Consider the following 19,251-nt stretch of genomic DNA (forward strand, 5'->3'; position numbering starts at 1 on the left):
TTTTGTACGGTGATTTTTTGCGGATGCTGATTCTGTTGGCCTGCCCAAAATCTGGGCTGCTTTTCCTGGGCACGAGCTGAGGCCGTTTGTCAGGGCCGCGCGGCCAGGGCGCAGGCGCAGGAAATCCTTAGCGGCGGTGTTATTAATATTATAGTGGTGGTGGTGGTTTTGGCGCCTAGCAGCTTACAGCTGATGGCGACTCTTCACAGTCCATGTCTAATTCGCCCAGCTCCAGGCGCCGTTCGTGGTCAAGAAGACTTTTAAGGCTGGCGAACTCATCGCTATCATCGTCATCCTCCGGCACATCCTGTGCCATGGAAGAAGATGCTTGCTCCTCGTTTTCTGCATCCATGGCGGGCACTTTCTTTTTCTTCTGCTTTCGGCGCTGCAATCGTTGCTCATCCAGCTTGCGATCGAACTCGTTCATGTACTCCAGCGGCTGCCTGGGCTGGTAATCATCCGGAGCTGCATAGTTTTCACTTACTGGTAGTCCCAGGACATCCGGCACCATAAAGGCAAACAGCCAGCAAACCAAGGGAGTAGTGGCACACACGTAACTTGCCTCTTTGTGGTAGAACAAAAAACCGTCCAGGGCTGGCTTATTCCCGTCCCAAAGGGGATACTTCTGGAGTGTCTCCTCGATGGCCGAAGTGTTGTCGAAGTCGTGGTGATCCACCAGCACGAAAGCCTTTTCGTTGTGATCGCCTATCGTTTCGAAATCATTCTCATCGAAACGGGCACGGAGCCAGTAGAAGCGAAACACAGCTTCACACTCCTGCAGCTCTTGCTGGCCAAAGGAGATAGCATCCAGCACATAAAAAGTTTCCTCCTTCTCCACATAGACGCAGTCCAGCACTGTTTGGTACTTTATTTGAGTGACATCCCCCGGCAATTTCGATTTGAACTCCTGAAAGCAGTAGCCGGCTTTGGTGAAGACCTTTGTTTTTCCATTGTAAGCAACCACCAGGCATCGCCTTCCCACAGGACACGGCACTAGCATCCACTCGCTCAGCTCCTCCGGTTTCTCCCGCAGCCACTCGGAGAGCTGTGGCCTAAAAGGAAACTCATTTCGCTTGGCAACACGTTGTTTCTTGTTAAAGTTGCTTGTGGAAGGCTTTTCGCTTTGGATTTTCTGCAGTGACCTGGTGCCATCCTGTTCCTGCTGGCGGCGCAGCTTCTGCTGCCTGAGAAGCTCCTTTTGTCGCTGTCTTTGGTGGGCGCCGCGATCCATGCCTTTTTTGTAAAGATCCTGGAAGGCGCTCATGTTTATGAGTGATTCAGGTTGTCGATAAATCTATAAATATATCGATATGCTTTGTATGGAAATGATTTATTTTTATCGGCGGCTGGTTTGAAAAGTTTTTTTTTAGCACCACATATTCTAGAATCCAGATTCTATCGTTCTTGGGTTAGATATGGTTTTAAAGTTTTCACTCTACAGATGACAATAAAGGATGTGAAAATTTCATATTTATTTACTCGATTCTACACTTTACAACATATTATTTTGAAAAATATTACACAAGTTATATATTAAATATAACAAATATTATTTTTTATTTAGTAATAAGACATATAATTATTAGGAGCTAACTTCGTTTAATATGTAGTTTTTGTTTATGTTTTTTCACCACGCTTTTTTTCACCACAGCCCTGTTATCGATAACATCTCCTGCAACATCTGTTTTCACAACCAACAGCTGATTTTTTTGCATTTGCCGGTGTTTATAAATAAATAATATATTTTAACTATTCCCAAGTTTATTAAGCACTAATGTTAATATGAATAAAGCCTCTCGACTCTTCTGCCCAGCTCTTATAACACCCAAGAATGCGGTTGTCAAACAAACAGAACAACTTTCACGCAGTCAAAAGGTAATAATTCGAGGTGTTACGAAAGCGATTATGAAAACGTCACTTTTCCAGCTACTCACAGATTTGGGACTGATAAAATCAGGCAGCAATGGCACGTATCAAGTAATGCCCATAGCTCAGCGATCGGTTGATAAACTGATCGACTTGGTCCAAAGCAATATGCAATTGGCGGGCGGACAGAAGATCAGTTTACCCATTCTCACGCCCACGGCGCTTTGGAAGAAAACAGGACGCCTGGAGGGGGACATCTCCGAGTTCTATATGGTCCGCGATCGCAGCGGGAAGCAGTTTCTAATGAGTCCAGTAAGAGAGTACAAAATAAGCACTCCCTAATAGTTCTATTCAGCCTCGTTTTAATCTTAGACCCATGAAGAGGCTATAACCGCCATGCTGGCCACTACCTCACCCATTTCCTACCGTCAGCTACCCCTACGTCTGTATCAAATAGGTCCCAAGTTCCGAGATGAGCTTAAGTCACGTTTTGGGCTGATGCGAGCGAAGGAATTCTTGATGAAAGACATGTATTCGTTTGATGTCTCTGAGGAAACTGCTAGGGAATCATATTCTGCTGTTAGCGAAGCCTACGATAGGCTCTTCCAACAGCTTGAGGTTCCCTTTGTTAAGGGTATGTTTTGTTTCCTTTCCTGAGAATGTGAATTAATAAGAAACATCTATTTCGTAGTAAATGCCGCCACGGGAATGATGGGTGGAAGCCTTTCCCATGAATACCATTACGTTTCCACGGTGGGGGAGGATTCCTTGATGCAGTGCAGCTCATGTGGCTTTGCAGGGAACTCAGAGGTATTGACTACCCCGGAAAAATGCCCAAGCTGTCAGAGTTCGAGTCTGAACGAAGTTCGTGGCGTAGAGATAGCACACACTTTTCTACTAGGTGACAAATATTCCAAGCCCCTAGGAGCCACCTTCCTTAACACTTCTGGAAAGCCGCATCCTCTAATTATGGGATGTTATGGGATCGGTATCACCAGGGTGATAGCAGCCGCCCTAGAAGTACTCTCCTCCGAGCAGGAACTACAATGGCCCAAGCTTATAGCGCCTTTTGATGTGTGCTTGATTGGACCGAAACAGGGAAGCAAGGAGCAGCTGTCAGCAGAGGTGGTAGAAAACGAATTGCTCCATAGCGTGGGTCAGCTTTGTGGTCCTCAGGATCTTCTTCACGACGACCGCAAGGACCTAACCATAGGCAAGCGTCTGCTAGAGGCGAAAAGGCTTGGACATCCCCTAACCATCGTTGTGGGTGGCAAAGCCATTCAACAGGATTCACCCAAGCTGGAAGTGCATTTTAACAGAGGCGAGAAACTGGAGTTGGATTTGAGTGAGACACTCAAGCTAGTAGCCGAACACAGTAGGCACAAAAAGGATCTACTCGTAGGACATTTTAAGGAAGACGGAGCGAGAAAAAGTCAAGCAATTGGCCATCAGCTTTAGCTTTATGCAATAAAGTTAACAATAACACAAAACTCAACACAACCGCGCATCCTGGCTGATTAACCCGCAATCAGCTTCGAGCTGCTCGTCCCCAGCGCTTTTCCTTTCTAGTGGTCGTGGTCCGCGTAATCGGGCTCTGGGATCTGCGGGTAGATCTGTACCTGCAGCTGGGGTTTTCGGGGCGGTGGTGGCGGCTTGGTTATCATGCTGGTATAGGACCAGGGCATCTGGTTTCGCAACTCCTCACTGACCCGTGGATTGGCTGGCGGAGCTGGGTAGATTTCGCTGTAGCGGTTGTTTAGCGGGGAGGTGACGGCCAGTTGTTGGACAGCTGGTGAGGGAGCTCGCGGTGCCGGCGACTCCGCGGGCGGATAGTTCAAACGATCCGGATGAGCCTCAGTGGTGCGGTAAGTGTTTATGTCCGGTTGCGGGGAGACCACCTCCCTCTGGGGTTGTGGGACCTGGGGTGGCAGCACCATAACTGGCGACTGAAGGGTGGTGCGATCTCCAGCCGCAAACTGACGCGAGTCCTGGCGCTGGAGGCTCTGGTCGGCCGGTATGAAAATGGGAAGAGGTTTGGGACGGATCTGCTCGGGATACTCTGGGCTCTCCAAGGGGGCAGTCGGTTGCAGCACAGCCGTCGCCACCAAAGCGGGTTGCACCATTGGTTGGGGCTCTACCACGGCAGGCTGGGGGGTTGGCTGGCGGGTGGGAGCCTCACTCCGGCTCACAACAGCCTTCGCCGCATTTTGGCTGGCCATCACGTTGGAGAGGGACAGGCAGAAGCTGACGCCGATGATGTTCAGCAACCAGAGGATGCCCACTCGGGCAGTCAGGCAGAGCATTACTATGGCCGGCGTCGAGAAGTACACACCCAAGTTCAGCAGGATTGTCCAGTACGGCTCGTCCTGGCTAGCCTCAGCTCCTACGTAGGCGAATGCATCATCCAGTGTCTTAAAAAGAAACATATTCATGTTTAAGGAGGAAGGGTTTTATAAAGAGACTACCCACCATTGTGTGGCTCAAATCAATTCCATGATACACACTGGCCACTACGTCCAGGGCGCTACCACCGATAACGGCCAAAAACCAGGGCCAGTAAAGGGCACCAGATATCAGTTTGGTAGTACGACTGCATAAAGTAACTGAAATTGATGAATATTATTGGTTTGAACGGGAAACATATCCTAAGGAATCTTACGAATGATCAGAACCGAGGTGGCTATCCAAAGTCCACTGACGACCGCATAGGTGATCATGAAGATGTACTCTCGATTGACGATTTCATAGGATTTATCCCAATTAGTGATAGTCAGTGAATAGTCATGATCGTTTACGATAAGCGAAGGTGGACTGCAGTCCTTTTCTGTTTGAAAATATATAAGGTTTATTATAAATATGATCTATTATTTTGTAGTTCTCCAGTAACTGAAATGATCCATATCTCCTGGGAAGTATTTTCCTAGGATTATGTTATCTTATCAATAGGCTTGAGATTTTACATCATCAAAATATTTTGATATGAAGGCTCTTAAGTTTCGGTTGGCATTACTCACGCGTAAAGTAAATCAGCTCCATGGCAAACTTGAATGGGTTGGAATTGAATACCGTGGCCTCATGGCAGTCCCGGAAAGTGATTCCCCATAGGGACAGACCAAGATAGATGACTCCCTGGGCCTGTAAAATCATTTACGGAGAATTTAGAACTCATACCAGAATGGTGAACAATCTTTATGGCACTTACGAGTATGACCACCGCCATGAATAGAATAAAGCACTTGGCGAATCCCGTTCCGGCCATCTTGTATTGGATTTATTATTTAGCACTCCGGCGGATAGGATGTGGATGAATTTGTGGATTCTTTTGGGGTTGTGCAACCTCCGTGATCGCTGCCAACCAATTGGCTACTCGATAAGACAACACACGCTTCGGAGCTATAAATTCAATTTGAAATTACAATTCGTCAATACGAATTTGGAATCTTATCAGTTTGATTAGTTTTTGTGGGGATTTTGCATGGGACACTGGACTGAAGACACTGGGAGAATCGGCTAGGCAGTCACCTAATCTCAATGACAATTGAATTGAATGATTCAGAGGTAGGAAATTACGCTGTCGTCACTTCAATTGCGGATACGCAATGGGTGCCATTAGCAGTACTAAATAGTGGGTGCCATACACCTTTAGCAGTGCCCGTCTGTGTTATCTCACCCACCGATGGAACACGATGGAGCCCGCGGATTCTTTAGAGCTGGAAATTGTAGGCGATACGCATTCGCCGGCTGCCTGCTTCGCACTGAGCACCCACCGACCCATCGAATTGGCCATCGACTCTGGGCCCAAAGCCCCTGGCCCGCTCTCGGCGATAAGATAAGCCTAATGAAATTTTAAGGGTTACACCTGTTATCACAGCATGGTGCCTCTGATGCCTGATTCCAGCAATTGCTCAATGGCCCAGTGCAAATATTTTAGCCAGGCCGATTTTGTAATACAAATTGAATGTGATAGACCTGTCGGGTCTTATCGGAGCGGTCTATTTGCTTTATCGCTGTCATGTTATTGTACTGCTCCCAAACATAGATACATACGGAGGAGACAACGCCGAACCTGCCCCCAAGTGGGTAAATAAATACAAAAGAGTAAACAAAGGTTAGCAGGAACTAAATTTAAACTCACAGCTGATGGCGTTGCTTTTATCGTGTGACCGACTTATCACTCTGACCGCTCACGTTGCGTATACTTGATATTCGGACACTCATCAAAGGTATACCCATCGTAGTGCTCATCTTTATCAGCCGTAAAACACACTGGCAGGTTTATAATTGAGAGGGGGTCTGAGACGGAGGTTTCTTTATCGCCAGTGACTCATTTCAAGAAGAAGCCCCTTAAAATACACTTGTTTACATCTACTCCTTTGTGTTCTGGCTATTGTAAATATTTAAGTGTGAGTATAATATTATTATAATCGATTATCTTTCTTATCTTTAATTAATGTAATCCAAGGAAAAGATGGGTAAAAACAGGTGCGAAATCTTAAAAATCATTTGGAGTTTGATCTCTTCAACAGCTCTTTATACTAGACTCTATAATAGACTCTATATTGTTCAGTCAATATTGTTATTATATGAGCCATTATATGAATAAACCATTCATAACTATTGTGCTACTGTCACATCATAATTTACCCATCAAATATATTTTTCACACCTTACAACTATTTTCAATACAATATTTTGTATATTTTTACAATCTAATTGTTATATAGATAATGAAAAAAGTTCCCATGTTAGACAATTTCCGATTATAAAAACTGCACTCCCCTCGATTGCTAATTATAGAAAAACAGAGGCAAACAAACACATTATATATCATTAACATTGAATATTTGAATATATTTGTATGAACCAAAAGTCGAGTAGAGGTAATAAAGTAAACCTAGTATCAAGACTTTCTCTCCAAATTGCAAATCATAGATCAAACACTTGATTTTCAATTAATTTGCAAATTGTGATTAACACTTTGGCAGAAAATAAACAAATCGCCTCGAGGAGTCGATATACCGCCCACCACGCCCTACAAAATGTGGCCATAATTGACCCAATTGAAGGCAGAAACACACCCACCCGATTCGAGATTTAAAATATTTGCTGGGTGGCTCAGATATTTGCATTGCAACGTATGGTTTTTCCCGGCCTGGGATTCTGGGAAGGTTTCAGGTGAATTGCTCCATGCCTCAGTGAGTCCCAGAGCGAAATACGAGCTACTGGCTGTTTATCTCAGCAATTAGAGCCTCAAATTTGGCAGAAGCCGTGTGAATTGGAAATGCAAATAAAGAGAAGCTTTAGATCAAAAATCACATGACTTTAATTGAACTTGGTCAGCGTGTCGTATAAATATGTGAGAGAGTGTGGGGATGACATTAAAACTAGGAGCGGTTCAAAGGTCAGCTGGCTTAAACGCGAGCCGAGAGGATAACAGGGTCGGCCTCCACCTCGGCCACTTTCTCCTTGAGCTTCTCCTCGTCCTTCTTTAGCTTCTGAATGGGCTCCTCTGTGGTGGTGGAAGTGGTCGATGGAGTGGTGGTCGAGGTGGTGCTAGAAGCGGTGGTTGAGATAGAGCTATCACTCACACTGGCCAGGACGGTGGTACTGGAGCTCTTCTTATCCTCCTCGGAGGTCTCTGACGTGCCGGAGGCCTTGGTGGAGCTCTCGACCTTGGTTGGAGCCCCTGTGGTGCTCTGCTCCTTGACAGGAACCACTGTGGTGCTCTCCTCCTTGACAGGAACCACAACGGAGCTGGTTTCCTCCTTGGAGGCCAGAGCCACAGCCTCCTCCACACTCTCCAGCGGCGCTGTGGACGTGATCGAGGTCTTGGTGATGCTAATCTTGGTCTGCTTGCCATCACTGCTGTCGTTGTTCGAGTCCTCCTTGATGGTGGCCGAGATCAGCTTGGTGTGGTGCACCTGGAAGGTGGGGATCAGCGGCAGAGCGCCTCCGTTGTGCGGCTGCACGGATACATGATCGATGATCAAGTGGGCAGGTACTCCGTCTTCGCCGGGAACTTTCTTGGTGGTCTGCAGCAAGATCTTGCGAGCTAGACCATCGTCCGTGGAGGCGGAATCTGTGGCGGGAGTAGACTCATCGGAACGCTTGGTAATCGAGTGCTCCTCCTCCTCGCTGGCCACAGGCTGGGGCCTGACCTCCTCCACCTCACTGCCCGGGGCACTGGCTTGGTGCAGGCTGAGGGCTGACTGGAAGAGACTGTCCTCCAGATCCCCGATCAGACCGTGAAACGAGACCTGCTTCAGCTCGGCATCAGGATTGCCGACCACCTGGCGCTTGACCACATCCGGCTTATTCGCCGGCTGGAAGGCGGTCAGAATATCGCTGAACTGCAGGGGAGCAGCCAAAGAGGCAACTGTCAAGGTCGCAAGCACCTGGAAAGGTCAACGGATCCTAGTCTCGTCGCTTATCCTTAAAAGTGGGAGTACTCACGGTGGTTAACAAAAAGCACTTCATGGCCACTGCTGCTGCTGTAGCTGCTTCTGGGGATCTGATGATCTGGCGATGATTTCGTCCGAGGGTTGTGTTCGGCTCCAAGCTCTGATCGGAAATAAGTTTGAGGCCCCGGGGCCGGCGAGTTTTTAAAGTTTTCGCCCCGGCCCGAAAGTTGCGGCTAAGCTTTGTTAGTACGCTTAGTTAGCACTTGGAATAACTTGGAACTTGGTTTGAGGAACCTGAATCGGAGGGGTGGCTTGCGCGTGGTGCGTCTCCAGCAGCGATAGGGCACAAGCCTATTCTGTATATAATATGAGCCCCATAGGGTGGGATTCTCGGCCGCATCCAAAGCTCAGACACTAAGAAAAAAAGCACGAACTAAAATCATGAGTTAATATTTAGGGAGTTCTTTAAATATTATATGAACTTTTGCCATTCTTCTCCCAAAGGCTGATATCTATTTTTGAATAATTTACCATGACTAAAAATGTTAATAATTTAAACCTTCATCGGCTGCAAAATTAGTTCAATTAGTTGGAAAATATATTCCAAGGATTAAAAAACCACCACGCGGCATGACCCAGGAGTTTTGTGGTACAGATCTTAAGGCACCGCTCCCAAGACCAAGCTGATGGTCCTAATTGGGATAATTAACATATATTTACTAAAATAAACGCCCAAATTGACTTCCAAGAAACTGACTCAATATTGAGTCTCGAGACACTTCCAAAAGGCCAAAACAATCGACCCAAAATTTGTAAACATGCCCCAAGCACGCGCTGCCAAAACCGCAAAATATATACAGATATTTATGAAGTATATGTTCGAGTATCTTTCGGATGCACTTTGGAGCAGCAGTGGCAATTACAATTACGTCTCTTTAACACTTCATAATTAGAGCATTCCCCATGAGATCACCCTGAGGGGGAGCGCAAACTTTGTATGCAAAATGTGCAAATTAATTTCGAAAATTTTCCGCTGAAACAAAGGTCCATGATTAGGTGAAAACTTGGTGGCATCAACTTGTTGTACCATCTGGGAACCTAATAGCCTCCCAACCGAAAAAACCGCAAAACGTGTACTGCCGGCAACGACGATTCGCCGGAGAAAGATTCGAGATTGGAGATCCGAAAACCGAATACAAAAAAAAAACCGGCAATCATGAATGAAAGTCAAGATCTGGCTGGTTATGCCGGAAAATGAGCGGCTTTAGGCGGTTAACTCTGGTGTGAAACGATTTTTATTTGGGGTGTTATAAATTATATTCAAAATCCTTCTATATTGATCACAGATTTATGAGACATTCGGCGGAGCATATGCGCAATATCTCCGCCATACTCCGAGTCTAGTTCTGGGACAGATAATTAATACTAACGAAATTGGTAATTTTGTTAGGCCGTAAGACTAACTAGATTTTTCTAATATTTCTGAAAAATTAACATAAATTTAATGAATTTAAATGAGTTATAATAAGTCTAAATAAAATGGCGATCGTGAGGAACATTTTGAAAAGCTGTACCTGAAAGAACACAGGAACAACTGAGGAACTCAGGTTGGCCGTAAGACTAACTAGATGTTTCTAATATTTCTGAAAAAATTAACAGGAATTTAATGAATTTAAATAAGTTATAATAAGTCTAAATAAAATGGCGATCGTGAGAATCATTTTGAAAAGCTGTACCTGCGGAAACTTTCACATTGCACGTTTAAGGCCAAAACGATAATTTTGCTTGGACTGTAAACATTCTACGTCACACAGGGCGTATGCGTAATATCAAGAGGATTGATAGACAGGCGCGTGTCTTCCCGGCCACATGCAATTTAATCTGCCAAATGCGTCACCACGAAGGTGCAATGTTTATGAACTTATTTTTGGGCCAGGCTCAACAACAAACCGAGATTTGCGTAGGCAGTCCCATATATTTGTGGCCAATATTTGTGGGGATTCAGTGTACGGTTCAGTCCCTGGGATCCCTCCGAAACGAGCACAATTAATTAGAGTCTGGGCCGAGTCTTAAAAAACAATCGTCGAGTCGCACCGTCATATATGCGCCCCAACCCCGAACGTTCCCCGCACGTCGTGTTGTTATTTTTGAAACGGAAGCCAAGTCCGTCGACTGGAATACAACGGAGATCTGCCTAGAAACTGAAGATGGCAATGGCAGCGATCTGGAGAGTGGTGGCAAACCTGTCGGGCAATTAACAGATGCCGATAATTACGCGGAATCGCGCCTCGCCAAGTCTCCGGCCGAAGCTCCAACCCGAGGGGCCTATAAAAGCGCTCGGATCTGCACTAATTAACTTTAAACGCGCGAAAGTCAGGCAAGGCACCACAACAGGTACCACCACAGCAGGCACACCAGAGGCACCACCACAAGCGCCACACAGCCACCACAGAGCCACTCCCGTTAGGCAAAATGCAGGTCCATCAGGCTGTGTTTGGAGCCGCCGTGCTCGGTATGCTGTTGGCGATCGGAGGCTCCCTGCCCGTCTTGGATGTCAGTTCGGGCATCGACAACCAGACGATCGAGGACCTCAGAGCCAGTGTCAATGATTCGCCTAAAAATTTGTAAGTTAAATCAAATAAATATCTAACTTTTCCTTAAAAGATCTTAAAACAATTAGTACATTGTCAGTTTTTATTAAATAAAAATATTTAATTGACTTTCCAGGTATGTTGTCAAGGCGGTGGTCTACGAAATCGGCATCCTGACGGAAGTGGATGAGAATGACACCAGCTTCGAGAGCCAGGAGCGCGTCGACCTCACCTTCTATGACACACACAGCAACAAGAGCCACATCGACCTGGGCAACATTCCGCTGCCCATCCAGACGAACGTCACCGGCCAGGTACTCACCGGCATTGCGCCGGTGAACCTGGGCGCCTTCAGCAGTCCCCAGGAGCTACTGGAAACACTTCCGCTAACCGGCAGCATTGTGAACATCACGCACAGTGACACGGCCTTCTACCAGCTGAGCAAGTCCAATGTATCGGCCGCCGACAGGCCCCAGGTCCTGGACCAGGATGCGCTCTCAAAGCTCACCCATGTGGCCCAGCTGTTCCCGCCCTCGTCGACCATCGGCAAGTCCCTGCCAGTGAATCCGACCCGAGACAACGAAGTGGCCCAGTCCGAGCCGGAGGATTAGAGGGGGCTGGGCAGTGCGTTACTCTAGAATGATACCATCAAACGTATACGGGACATTAATAGATCTACTTAGTTTTACGGCTACTCAAGACACATACTGAAGTACCTACAGTGCTAGAAAAGACTGGACGAGGACAAAAGATCACCATCATTGAATCCATTCCGCCTTGATCGCAGGTCACATCACAAGGCTGGAATTTCACTTTTCTGTTGTAAAGTAAAAATAAATTTCGCATTAGAGCTAGGCAAATGAGGTGTACGTCGGTGTTATCTGGTGAGGGAGGGGAGCAGGGGCGTCGATATGGTGGTCATGTGACTGGGCCAGGGCAATGCTAAAAGCATTTCTATCACTTCTCACCTCGACGTCAAGAGGTGATGGAGTGGTTTTGGGGCCACGATCTAAGCAGGCCTCTGCCTCTGCCTAGAAGGCCCAAATGCAATCTATATATTATTAAGAATAAAAATACTCTTCCAAGAGTTCTTTTGCATTTTATATTAACTAGGTTTTTAATTTTCTCATTTTTCAGTTTGTTGTTGTTGTTGTTGGTTGTGTGTGTGTGTTTTGCTTTATAACTGTAGTACATGGGGGTTTGGTTCTTAGGCGGTAATAGATGATATATACTTTTAATATTAATCGATAATGTTTAATATAAATATAAATTTAAGCTTGTACACAAAAAATTAAAAGTTGAACGTCTCTCAGATCAATTTCTAAAGGTCCTCTCTCTCTCTCTTATTTCGCCTGCCGCCTAAGACTCTAATCTGGGGGGAGGGGACAACCCACAGGACAATGCCAATTTCGAGGGGCGGTAGGGGAGGTGGACAGGAGGTACCTAATCAAAAATGTATATACATACTGCAACACACATTTGGATACTCGTAGTTGTCGTATAAATAGTTTAGTTTTTAACTAATTTACATAGTCATCATGCAGACGATGCGCTCTGGCGGCTTCTTCATAATATGCATTAAATATATTTAAATATGTATATATATATATATATGTATGTATATGTATGTGGTATTTTTAGTAGTAGCTACAACTTCAACTTATGTGCACACTCCAAAAACGTATATAACTAATCCGTAACTAGTATCTCTAACTTGTATCTGTATCTAAGCCGTTAGACTTTATGCTTAATCGTGTATCCTGTAGCTCGTGTTAGTGATTAAGACGCAACTTTATACCTAACACTAGTTTAGTCAGGGGTTAGGTGGCCAAACACTCGGGTTTACCATTCTCCTTTACTTCCGTTACTTCTCTGCACTTTATACATACAACTCGTCTTACAAAAGTAAATGGTTACGACGACCTTGGGGGTGACAAGGTCACTGCTCTGGACTTAAAAACGAAACTAATGTTAAAGCGCTGTCAATGCTGCAAACTTTGCGAGATTAGGTATTTGGTTCATCCAACATGTTCTTTAATCTACAAAGACAAGATATACTTAGTATATAGAAATCCATCATGACTGCATATATCTTACCTATGACATGACTCTCCATATTTGTGATGCGTGGCTTCGATGCGGGCTGTGGTATTATGGTGATCTCATCGTTGATCTTTAAAGGCTTCAGCAGCGAATCATTGGCCGCTCCCAGCGAGCTGCGCGACATTCCAGCCCCAGATCCCGACCCGCTCGACTGCGCACTGTTCTTCTTGCTGTCCATCGCCTTCCTGGCCACCGTGCTGTGGGCGGTGTACACGTGCGTCTCAAACTGTTTGTACATGCCGAAGGTGGCCGTGCACACGGTGCACTTGTAGGAGAGGTGTGCGGGCTTCAGGGTCATGTGGTGATCGCGCGACACGTGGTTCAGCAACTTCCATTGGTACATCTGCAACAAGGGACCACTTATTAGCAACGAAAAGGTATCAAGATTATGAGTATTCTTACCCTGCCGCAAACGGGGCAGCGCCCGGCATCCTTGCCCTTGTTGGCAGCCTCCTGCATGGAGCTTGTGACCAAGCCATGTGAGCCAAGCAAATGCCTTTCCAGTCCCTGGTCCGTGAAGAATCGGAACTGACACTTTTGGCAATTCAATGGCGGCCTATTGTAGATCATCTTCGGATGAATCTGTTTCGGAGAGAGATTACAAGATTAGCAAGACAGAAAATCGGAATGTATGGAAACTCAGCAGTACCTTCACTTTGTGCATCCATTGCATGTGATTGCGCAGCTGTTCCAGGTCCTTAATATAGCCATCGCAGATCTCGCATATGACGAACTGCGCCTTGTTGTTGCCGCTGGGACTCTGACCTGGCTTCATGCCAGCAGCCGCTGGAGGCACCTTGCTGGAGGAAGCTCCCGCATTGGCACCCGCCGAACTCTGTCGAGGTAATGGCGTTATCGAGATGCTTGGCTGGCCGGCCATCGGTTTCTTGGACGCCTGCTGCGGAAAGAAATGTTTCGTTAAAACCGATTCTCCTTTAAAAAATATTATCGCAACGGTCTTGGCGCTTCATCTTACCTGGACAAGTTGTCCGGCAGCCAGTTGGTAGCTGTTTGGCAGAGAAAGACCAGCACCGATTGCGTTGCCTCCCCGCACTGGAGCCGGGTTGCGTACCATATTCTGCTTGGGCGGTTGCGCCGCTCGTTGCTCTCGTCGCATCTTGGCGGCATTTTGGGCGGCCAGAGCCGCGGCCTGCAGATTCCTGGCCTGAGCTGCAGCCTGCTGTTGCTGGATGGTGGCCAAGGCAGCCTTCTGAGCTGCTGCCTGCGCAGCCATAGCCTAAAAGGAAGAACAGAGACTATTATTAAGACACCCAAAAGCAAGGGATAATTAGAATCCTTACCTGATAGGCAGTGGCAGTACCCACAAGTCCGTGGCGTGGCTTGATTCGCGGTATCTTGGCTGGAGCCTCCCAGTCGTTTGGCGGCGCCAGGTTCAGCTCCGGCCGGAACTTCTTGGCGCAAACGGGCTGATGCCGAGCCAACTTCGCCTTGCCGTTGTCCTCGAAACCGCAGTTGGGACACTGGTGGTAGGGCAGTGGCTTGATCAGGCGCGCCTTGATGTTGTGCACCGCCTCCATGTGGTAAACAATCTCCGTTGCATTCCGGATCTCGAACGTGCAGAAGTTGCACTTGTACAGCACCCCGTTCATGTGCGGCGTCTCGTAGTGGTTAGCCATCGCCATGGCCGACTCCGACTTGAAGTTGCAGAACTCGCAGCGCTTCATCCGGAACTTGAATGGAGCATTTTTCGTTTTGGAGGCCTGCAGATTGCCGGACAGGGCATTGATGGCCATTTCGAACTCCTTGGGATCTCGCACGTTCGATTTGCGCATCTTGCGCTTCTGCAATCGCAAAAGATCCGCCTGGACGTACTCCTGCACCAAGCCCACGCCAATGTCCATGAAGAACTTGCCCAGCGGACTCTCGAAGTAGTTCTCCTGGCCGGGCTTGCTGGCTCCAGCCGATGCGTTACCTCCGGAGGCCGCCAACGCCGATGCTGGCTTTATGGCTCCTTTCAGGGCAGTGAGGTCGTCGTTAGCCTCCTTGATCAGCACCTTGGTGCGCACACCCGACTCCGAGTCGTCATCATCGTCATCGTCGTCGTCGTCATCCGACTGCTCCGACCATGATTCGTCGTCCCCACGCTTCTTTTTCTTCTTGCTAGACTGCTCCGTACTCTGATCCGGCTTGTCCTCCTTGTTCTGTTCAGTCATCATGTCGAACTCGTCCCCCTTGTCCGCCTCGGCCAGATCTTCGGCGGAAAGGGCGTACTTCGTTTCGAGGGCCTTGACCACTTCGCAGATGTTCTGGTTCGGGGGCTTCTCATAGATGTAGGGCACAATGAACGACGGTGCTTCCAGGACAAACATGTCGTCGGTGAGGCCCGGCAGCAGATTCGCATTGTTGGTCATGCTGGGCAGACCGCCGGTGAGGGATAGCGTTGGCGGATTCAGCTGCGCAGGGCTCGAGCTGAGTCCTCCGGCCATTGGAACCAGTTTCGGTGGAACAACTCCCAAATTTGTGGCCGCACCCGTCACAGCATTCGTTATGGTAACAGGGTAAACAGAGTCCCGGGGACCCGAAGCAACAGGTCCACCGACTCCATCGAGGGGCATCAATGACCGGGCGTCCTTGATGGTCAGCCCACCCATTCCCGAGGGCGTCGAGCTGCGCTGTCGTTTGTGACTCGGCTGTAAGTCATCCAAGTCGCCTTTTCGCTTCATACTAGTGGGAGAAATACTTGGGGGTGTGTCGTCTTCTATGACCACGCAATCATCATCGTCATCATCATCATCATCATCTGTGGGGTGCACCGGAGGCTGGGGCGTTGCCTTGACCGGCGATTGGGGAAGCTTCTTTACTGGCGATGGAGCTGCTGCCTCGTTCTCAGAATCAGAGGCTATCAGCACTGCGTCATCGGAGGACTCTCCGCCGCTGACAGATGCTGCCGTCGCCGCCGGTTTGACAACCAAGTCCGTGGGCTTTGCCGGCTCCTTGTGTTCTGTGAGATCGTCCATTTCTTCGTCAGTGTCCTCGTCCAGGTTGACAATACCATCAATATTCTGGCTGGCCGCTTTTGCTTCCGCCACGCTAGCCTGGCCGTTCTCCTTCTGTTTGGAACCCGGCTGCGGGCTAACCACAAAGCCATTTTCCTTTCTCGTTACCGCCTCCTCGCCCCCTTCGCCTTTTTCGCTGGGCTGGCTCTCCTCCTCATCCGGTAACGTCTTTGTGCCGCTAACCAGCTCTACATCATCCCCATCCTGTTCCTCTGTGGCCGCTCCCAGCGGATCTTCGGCTTCACAGCTGTTTTCGGCAGTGCTGCCGATTTTTTCGACATCGTCGTCGTCCTCTGGTTCGTGGTCGCCATTTGTGGCAGCCTCCTCGACGTCATCTACATCTTCGGGCTGCTTCACCGCCTTGGGGCTACTGTCCGTGACCTGAGAGTCATCCTCGTCGGTGTTTGCAACCTCCTCTACCTCCGTGGGGTGGTCGTCCACCTCCATTATCTCCTCAGGAGCTGGTGCTTTCGGTGAAGCCTGGGAAACATCTTCCTTGGCGATCTCCTTGTCGTCCGAAGATAGCTTCTCCTTGGCGGGCAATTCCAGGTCACTTTCGACTGGAGCATCAGCTTCGGGGTCAGCCTCGGCCTCAGCTCCCTCATCCTCATCATCATCAACTTCGTCGACATTCCGTTCCTCTTCCTCGGGCTTTTGAAGGTTCTGCGGCGAATCTGCTGTTGATGCGCTGGCAAGCTTTGTCGTGGGCTCGGCCACGCCCTCCGGCAAAACGACATCGACTTCGGTCATTTGTTGTCCGTTCTCTGCTATGTAGAATGCGGCGGCGGCCCAGTCAGTTTCGGATACGTTCTATCTTCCGAATGTTTGAATATCTGGAATTTGGTCAAAATACAGATTCGAGAATTAGCCAAGATGTTTGCATTAATGACTAAAAGCTGGGTCTCTTCTTCTTAGAAGACCAACCGGAAAAATTGGCACGTAAAAGAAAACTAAAGTATCAAAAAAAATAAAAAAAAATATATATATATATAAAATAAAACAACAAAAAGGCAACGAACGAACAGCACAAAGCGTAGCGGGCAAAGAGTAAAAATAAAAAAGAGCTAAAACTGCAGAAAGAGAGGGTATGGCGAAAAAAAAAAACTTAACAATCGCCGAAATATTTGAAAATCTAGGTGAATTAAAACCCTGTTAAGAAAAGGCGGTAGTTTGAAGATTAGCGCGGGAGTCGGAGGGGGGATTATGAAGTAAAGGGTGCTGGTTAGTGGGCGGTGGGTACGGGAGGTGGTGGGGAGGAGTTGAAAGAATTAATACAAAATGGCTGCCATATTGGATTAAAACTAAAATACAATTTAATATGTAATGAATGCATGTAGATATGTATGTGGCCGACTTTATGTAAATTACACTATGGGAAAAAAAATAGTTGAATGCAAGGGAGTTATGTATGTATGTATGTACATTACATATTTACCTAATGTATATATGTAAAAAAGTATGTTTTATATATATGTACTTATATGTATGTTTGTATGAACGAACAGTTACCGAGCAGAGCCAACAAAACGATTGACATACATACAGACACAGCAACAACACAGAAACCGACATACATATGTATGTACTAGAGCGGCCACCCAAACATACATACAATCTATATATACAATATATATATTTATATATGTACATATATACGTAAGCTTGTACAGAGACGGGCTGCTGAAGGGGGGGTCGGTTTGTCGGTCGGTGGGAAGGTGGGGGTCGAAGGGGCTGCGGATGACGACGTTTGGCTATAGTTGTTGTTGTTGTTGCTCTTGTTGTTTTTGTTGGTTTTTGTGCGGCGTGGTGGAGTACTTTTTGTTTTTGCCTTTTGGTACAGGAGCGTGTTTTTGCGCTAGTGTATGTGTGTGTGTGTGTGTGGACGCGTTCGCGTGTGTTAGTGTGTCTCGCTTCTATGCTAGTTGATATCTTTTGCACTTTTAACTTATTTTAATCAAGCATTATTTATTACATGATAACGGTATATGTTTAATACACGTTTTATGTTGTTTTTGTTTTTATGACGCTTACATTTACATTTTCCTCTCACAATCGGCAGGTTGTTGTTTTGCTCCCGCTTTTCTTCTCCCCTCTCTCATCAACGTATGTAATTCGATCAAACAATAAACAAAGCTTCCGAATCAAGGATCTTTTTCGCGAAAAACAACCAAATCCGTTTCTTTTTTGCGTGGGGTTGATGGCAGAAAAAAATGAGTGGAAAGAACGCCGCGAGACAAGAGGGACGAACGAACAAGACAAAAGGCAAACTGGAAATGTGTGAAGCGGAAAAAGCAAAAACAGAGTTGCACCGAACAGCCGGGCGCGCGCACGGTTGCTGATATCAGTTATCGGTTATCGATAAGCGGTACCAACTTAAAACAAGTGATTTAAATTAGTAAACAAAGGGGAGAATACATAATTAATTAACGTAGTTGACAATAAAAAAAAATATCCTCCATCACATGCATTAAACGAGAGCAATATTCCATAATTAAGCAGCGCGCGAAAATACCGCTCTCAAAAATAGCGAACGAGTGTGTGAAGCGCATGGCGCGAGAGTTTATGTCAGTGGTGCGAAAAAAGATAGCTATTTATCTTAAAGATATTGTATCTTTACAAGTTTGGATAAATAATAATAAAGTTAATAGGTTACAAATTATATTTTTATGTTATTAAATTATTCAACTCACTAGATAATATTTTTAAAGAATATTTTTACAAAATATTACTGTGAGATACATAAAAAATATTAGTATCTTCAAGATAAAGATTTGATAGAACGAAATATATATTATTTCTACCCAAAATTAGTGTTTTATATACCAAAATTATTAAAATTTAGAGACTTTTATAGTCTTGATTTTATCAGCAATTACATGGCCAACATATCTGGCTATAACACCACCAATTCAACAGTATCTACGGTATGCAAGTGTTGGTGGGCCATGTGAATGGGATGGAAGAATGCCGTGGAATGAGAGAAAAAACAAATTTGACAATTGTACGCGCGCCACGAACGAAATGAACAAAACAAAACTGAAACGGCATTGCCTGTCGCCGGCATTTCTGATGGATTTATGCGATTTTGCATGTGCAGATATTCAAATGTAGCGCGCGAAACCAAAATTTTCGCCAACGGTGATAATGGTTATCGGAAATAGTTGCAAGCTGCCAATTCCAATCCCCCCCCCTGGCGACCGCCCACACACAGACACTTACTAATACTAATACACTGAGCGTCTTAAACTGTATACTCATCACGATACTTTTGCT

The 19,251-nt window shown here is 46.6% G+C and overlaps 6 protein-coding genes across 11 annotated transcripts; 2 read left to right on the forward strand and 4 right to left on the reverse strand.

Moving 5' to 3' along the window:
• Positions 1-175: 175 nt before the first annotated feature.
• Positions 176-1,422, reverse strand: Snup (snurportin-1). The gene has a single exon (XM_017240782.3). It carries the CDS (start codon positions 1,262-1,264, stop codon positions 176-178), a length of 1,089 nt encoding a protein of 362 aa, XP_017096271.2. The 5' UTR covers positions 1,265-1,422.
• A 176-nt stretch (positions 1,423-1,598) lies between these two features.
• On the forward strand, positions 1,599-3,324 carry ProRS-m (prolyl-tRNA synthetase 2-like protein, mitochondrial). Of its 2 annotated transcripts, none has more exons than XM_070279656.1 (4): positions 1,599-1,875; positions 1,937-2,178; positions 2,239-2,500; positions 2,558-3,324. In XM_070279656.1, the coding sequence occupies exons 2-4, from the start codon at positions 1,981-1,983 to the stop codon at positions 3,322-3,324; spliced, it is 1,227 nt and encodes a 408-aa protein (XP_070135757.1). In that variant the 5' UTR covers positions 1,599-1,875; positions 1,937-1,980. The 2 variants fall into 2 exon arrangements, with proteins under 2 accessions (XP_070135757.1, XP_017096399.2); XM_017240910.3 differs by having other exon boundaries at positions 1,601-1,875; positions 1,927-2,178.
• On the reverse strand, positions 3,308-5,618 carry LOC108124945 (uncharacterized). Of its 2 annotated transcripts, none has more exons than XM_017240911.3 (6): positions 5,541-5,618; positions 5,069-5,259; positions 4,881-5,001; positions 4,526-4,690; positions 4,336-4,469; positions 3,308-4,277 (listed from the first exon to the last, which is right to left on the reverse strand). In XM_017240911.3, exons 2-6 carry the CDS (start codon positions 5,123-5,125, stop codon positions 3,432-3,434), a joined length of 1,323 nt encoding a protein of 440 aa, XP_017096400.2. In that variant the 5' UTR covers positions 5,126-5,259; positions 5,541-5,618; the 3' UTR covers positions 3,308-3,431. The 2 variants fall into 2 exon arrangements, with proteins under 2 accessions (XP_017096400.2, XP_070135758.1); XM_070279657.1 differs by lacking the exon at positions 5,541-5,618 and adding an exon at positions 5,389-5,462.
• Positions 5,619-7,171: 1,553 nt separating this feature from the next.
• On the reverse strand, positions 7,172-8,453 carry LOC108124867 (uncharacterized). The gene is made up of 2 exons (XM_017240747.3): positions 8,320-8,453; positions 7,172-8,261 (listed from the first exon to the last, which is right to left on the reverse strand). The coding sequence occupies exons 1-2, from the start codon at positions 8,341-8,343 to the stop codon at positions 7,278-7,280; spliced, it is 1,008 nt and encodes a 335-aa protein (XP_017096236.2). The 5' UTR covers positions 8,344-8,453; the 3' UTR covers positions 7,172-7,277.
• Positions 8,454-10,614: 2,161 nt separating this feature from the next.
• Positions 10,615-11,721, forward strand: LOC108124919 (uncharacterized). Its single transcript, XM_017240877.3, has 2 exons — positions 10,615-10,891; positions 10,995-11,721. Exons 1-2 carry the CDS (start codon positions 10,740-10,742, stop codon positions 11,467-11,469), a joined length of 627 nt encoding a protein of 208 aa, XP_017096366.2. The 5' UTR covers positions 10,615-10,739; the 3' UTR covers positions 11,470-11,721.
• Positions 11,722-11,989: 268 nt separating this feature from the next.
• On the reverse strand, positions 11,990-16,728 carry MEP-1. Of its 4 annotated transcripts, none has more exons than XM_070279596.1 (6): positions 14,263-16,728; positions 14,034-14,198; positions 13,611-13,856; positions 13,364-13,543; positions 12,956-13,304; positions 11,990-12,897 (listed from the first exon to the last, which is right to left on the reverse strand). In XM_070279596.1, the coding sequence occupies exons 1-6, from the start codon at positions 16,726-16,728 to the stop codon at positions 12,893-12,895; spliced, it is 3,411 nt and encodes a 1,136-aa protein (XP_070135697.1). In that variant the 3' UTR covers positions 11,990-12,892. The 4 variants fall into 4 exon arrangements, with proteins under 4 accessions (XP_070135697.1, XP_070135696.1, XP_017096363.2 ...); XM_070279595.1 differs by having other exon boundaries at positions 13,611-13,859; XM_017240874.3 differs by having other exon boundaries at positions 13,938-14,198.
• Between the last annotated feature and the right edge of the window lie 2,523 nt (positions 16,729-19,251).

Source organism: Drosophila bipectinata, chromosome 3L (assembly GCF_030179905.1).
Source record: "Drosophila bipectinata strain 14024-0381.07 chromosome 3L, DbipHiC1v2, whole genome shotgun sequence".
NCBI lineage: Eukaryota > Metazoa > Arthropoda > Insecta > Diptera > Drosophilidae > Drosophila > Drosophila bipectinata.

Coding starts and splice junctions, on each gene's coding strand:
- LOC108124945 (XM_017240911.3), bottom strand. CDS start 5,125: ATGGCCGGAACGGGATTCGCCAAGTGCTTTATTCTATTCATGGCGGTG. Junction 5,002..5,068: donor TCATGGCGGTGGTCATACTC/GTAAGTGCCATA, acceptor ATGATTTTACAG/GCCCAGGGAGTCATCTATCT. Junction 4,278..4,335: donor TTGATTTGAGCCACACAATG/GTGGGTAGTCTC, acceptor TTTCTTTTTAAG/ACACTGGATGATGCATTCGC.
- Snup (XM_017240782.3), bottom strand. CDS start 1,264: ATGAGCGCCTTCCAGGATCTTTACAAAAAAGGCATGGATCGCGGCGCC.
- ProRS-m (XM_017240910.3), top strand. CDS start 1,783: ATGAATAAAGCCTCTCGACTCTTCTGCCCAGCTCTTATAACACCCAAG. Junction 2,179..2,238: donor AGCAGTTTCTAATGAGTCCA/GTAAGAGAGTAC, acceptor TTTTAATCTTAG/ACCCATGAAGAGGCTATAAC. Junction 2,501..2,557: donor TGAGGTTCCCTTTGTTAAGG/GTATGTTTTGTT, acceptor TCTATTTCGTAG/TAAATGCCGCCACGGGAATG.
- LOC108124867 (XM_017240747.3), bottom strand. CDS start 8,343: ATGAAGTGCTTTTTGTTAACCACC. Junction 8,262..8,319: donor AGTGCTTTTTGTTAACCACC/GTGAGTACTCCC, acceptor TGACCTTTCCAG/GTGCTTGCGACCTTGACAGT.
- MEP-1 (XM_070279594.1), bottom strand. CDS start 16,728: ATGACCGAAGTCGATGTCGTTTTGCCGGAGGGCGTGGCCGAGCCCACG. Junction 13,860..13,937: donor CTGCCGGACAACTTGTCCAG/GTAAGATGAAGC, acceptor TTCTTTCCGCAG/CAGGCGTCCAAGAAACCGAT. Junction 13,544..13,610: donor AATGGATGCACAAAGTGAAG/GTACTGCTGAGT, acceptor TCTCCGAAACAG/ATTCATCCGAAGATGATCTA.
- LOC108124919 (XM_017240877.3), top strand. CDS start 10,740: ATGCAGGTCCATCAGGCTGTGTTTGGAGCCGCCGTGCTCGGTATGCTG. Junction 10,892..10,994: donor AATGATTCGCCTAAAAATTT/GTAAGTTAAATC, acceptor TTGACTTTCCAG/GTATGTTGTCAAGGCGGTGG.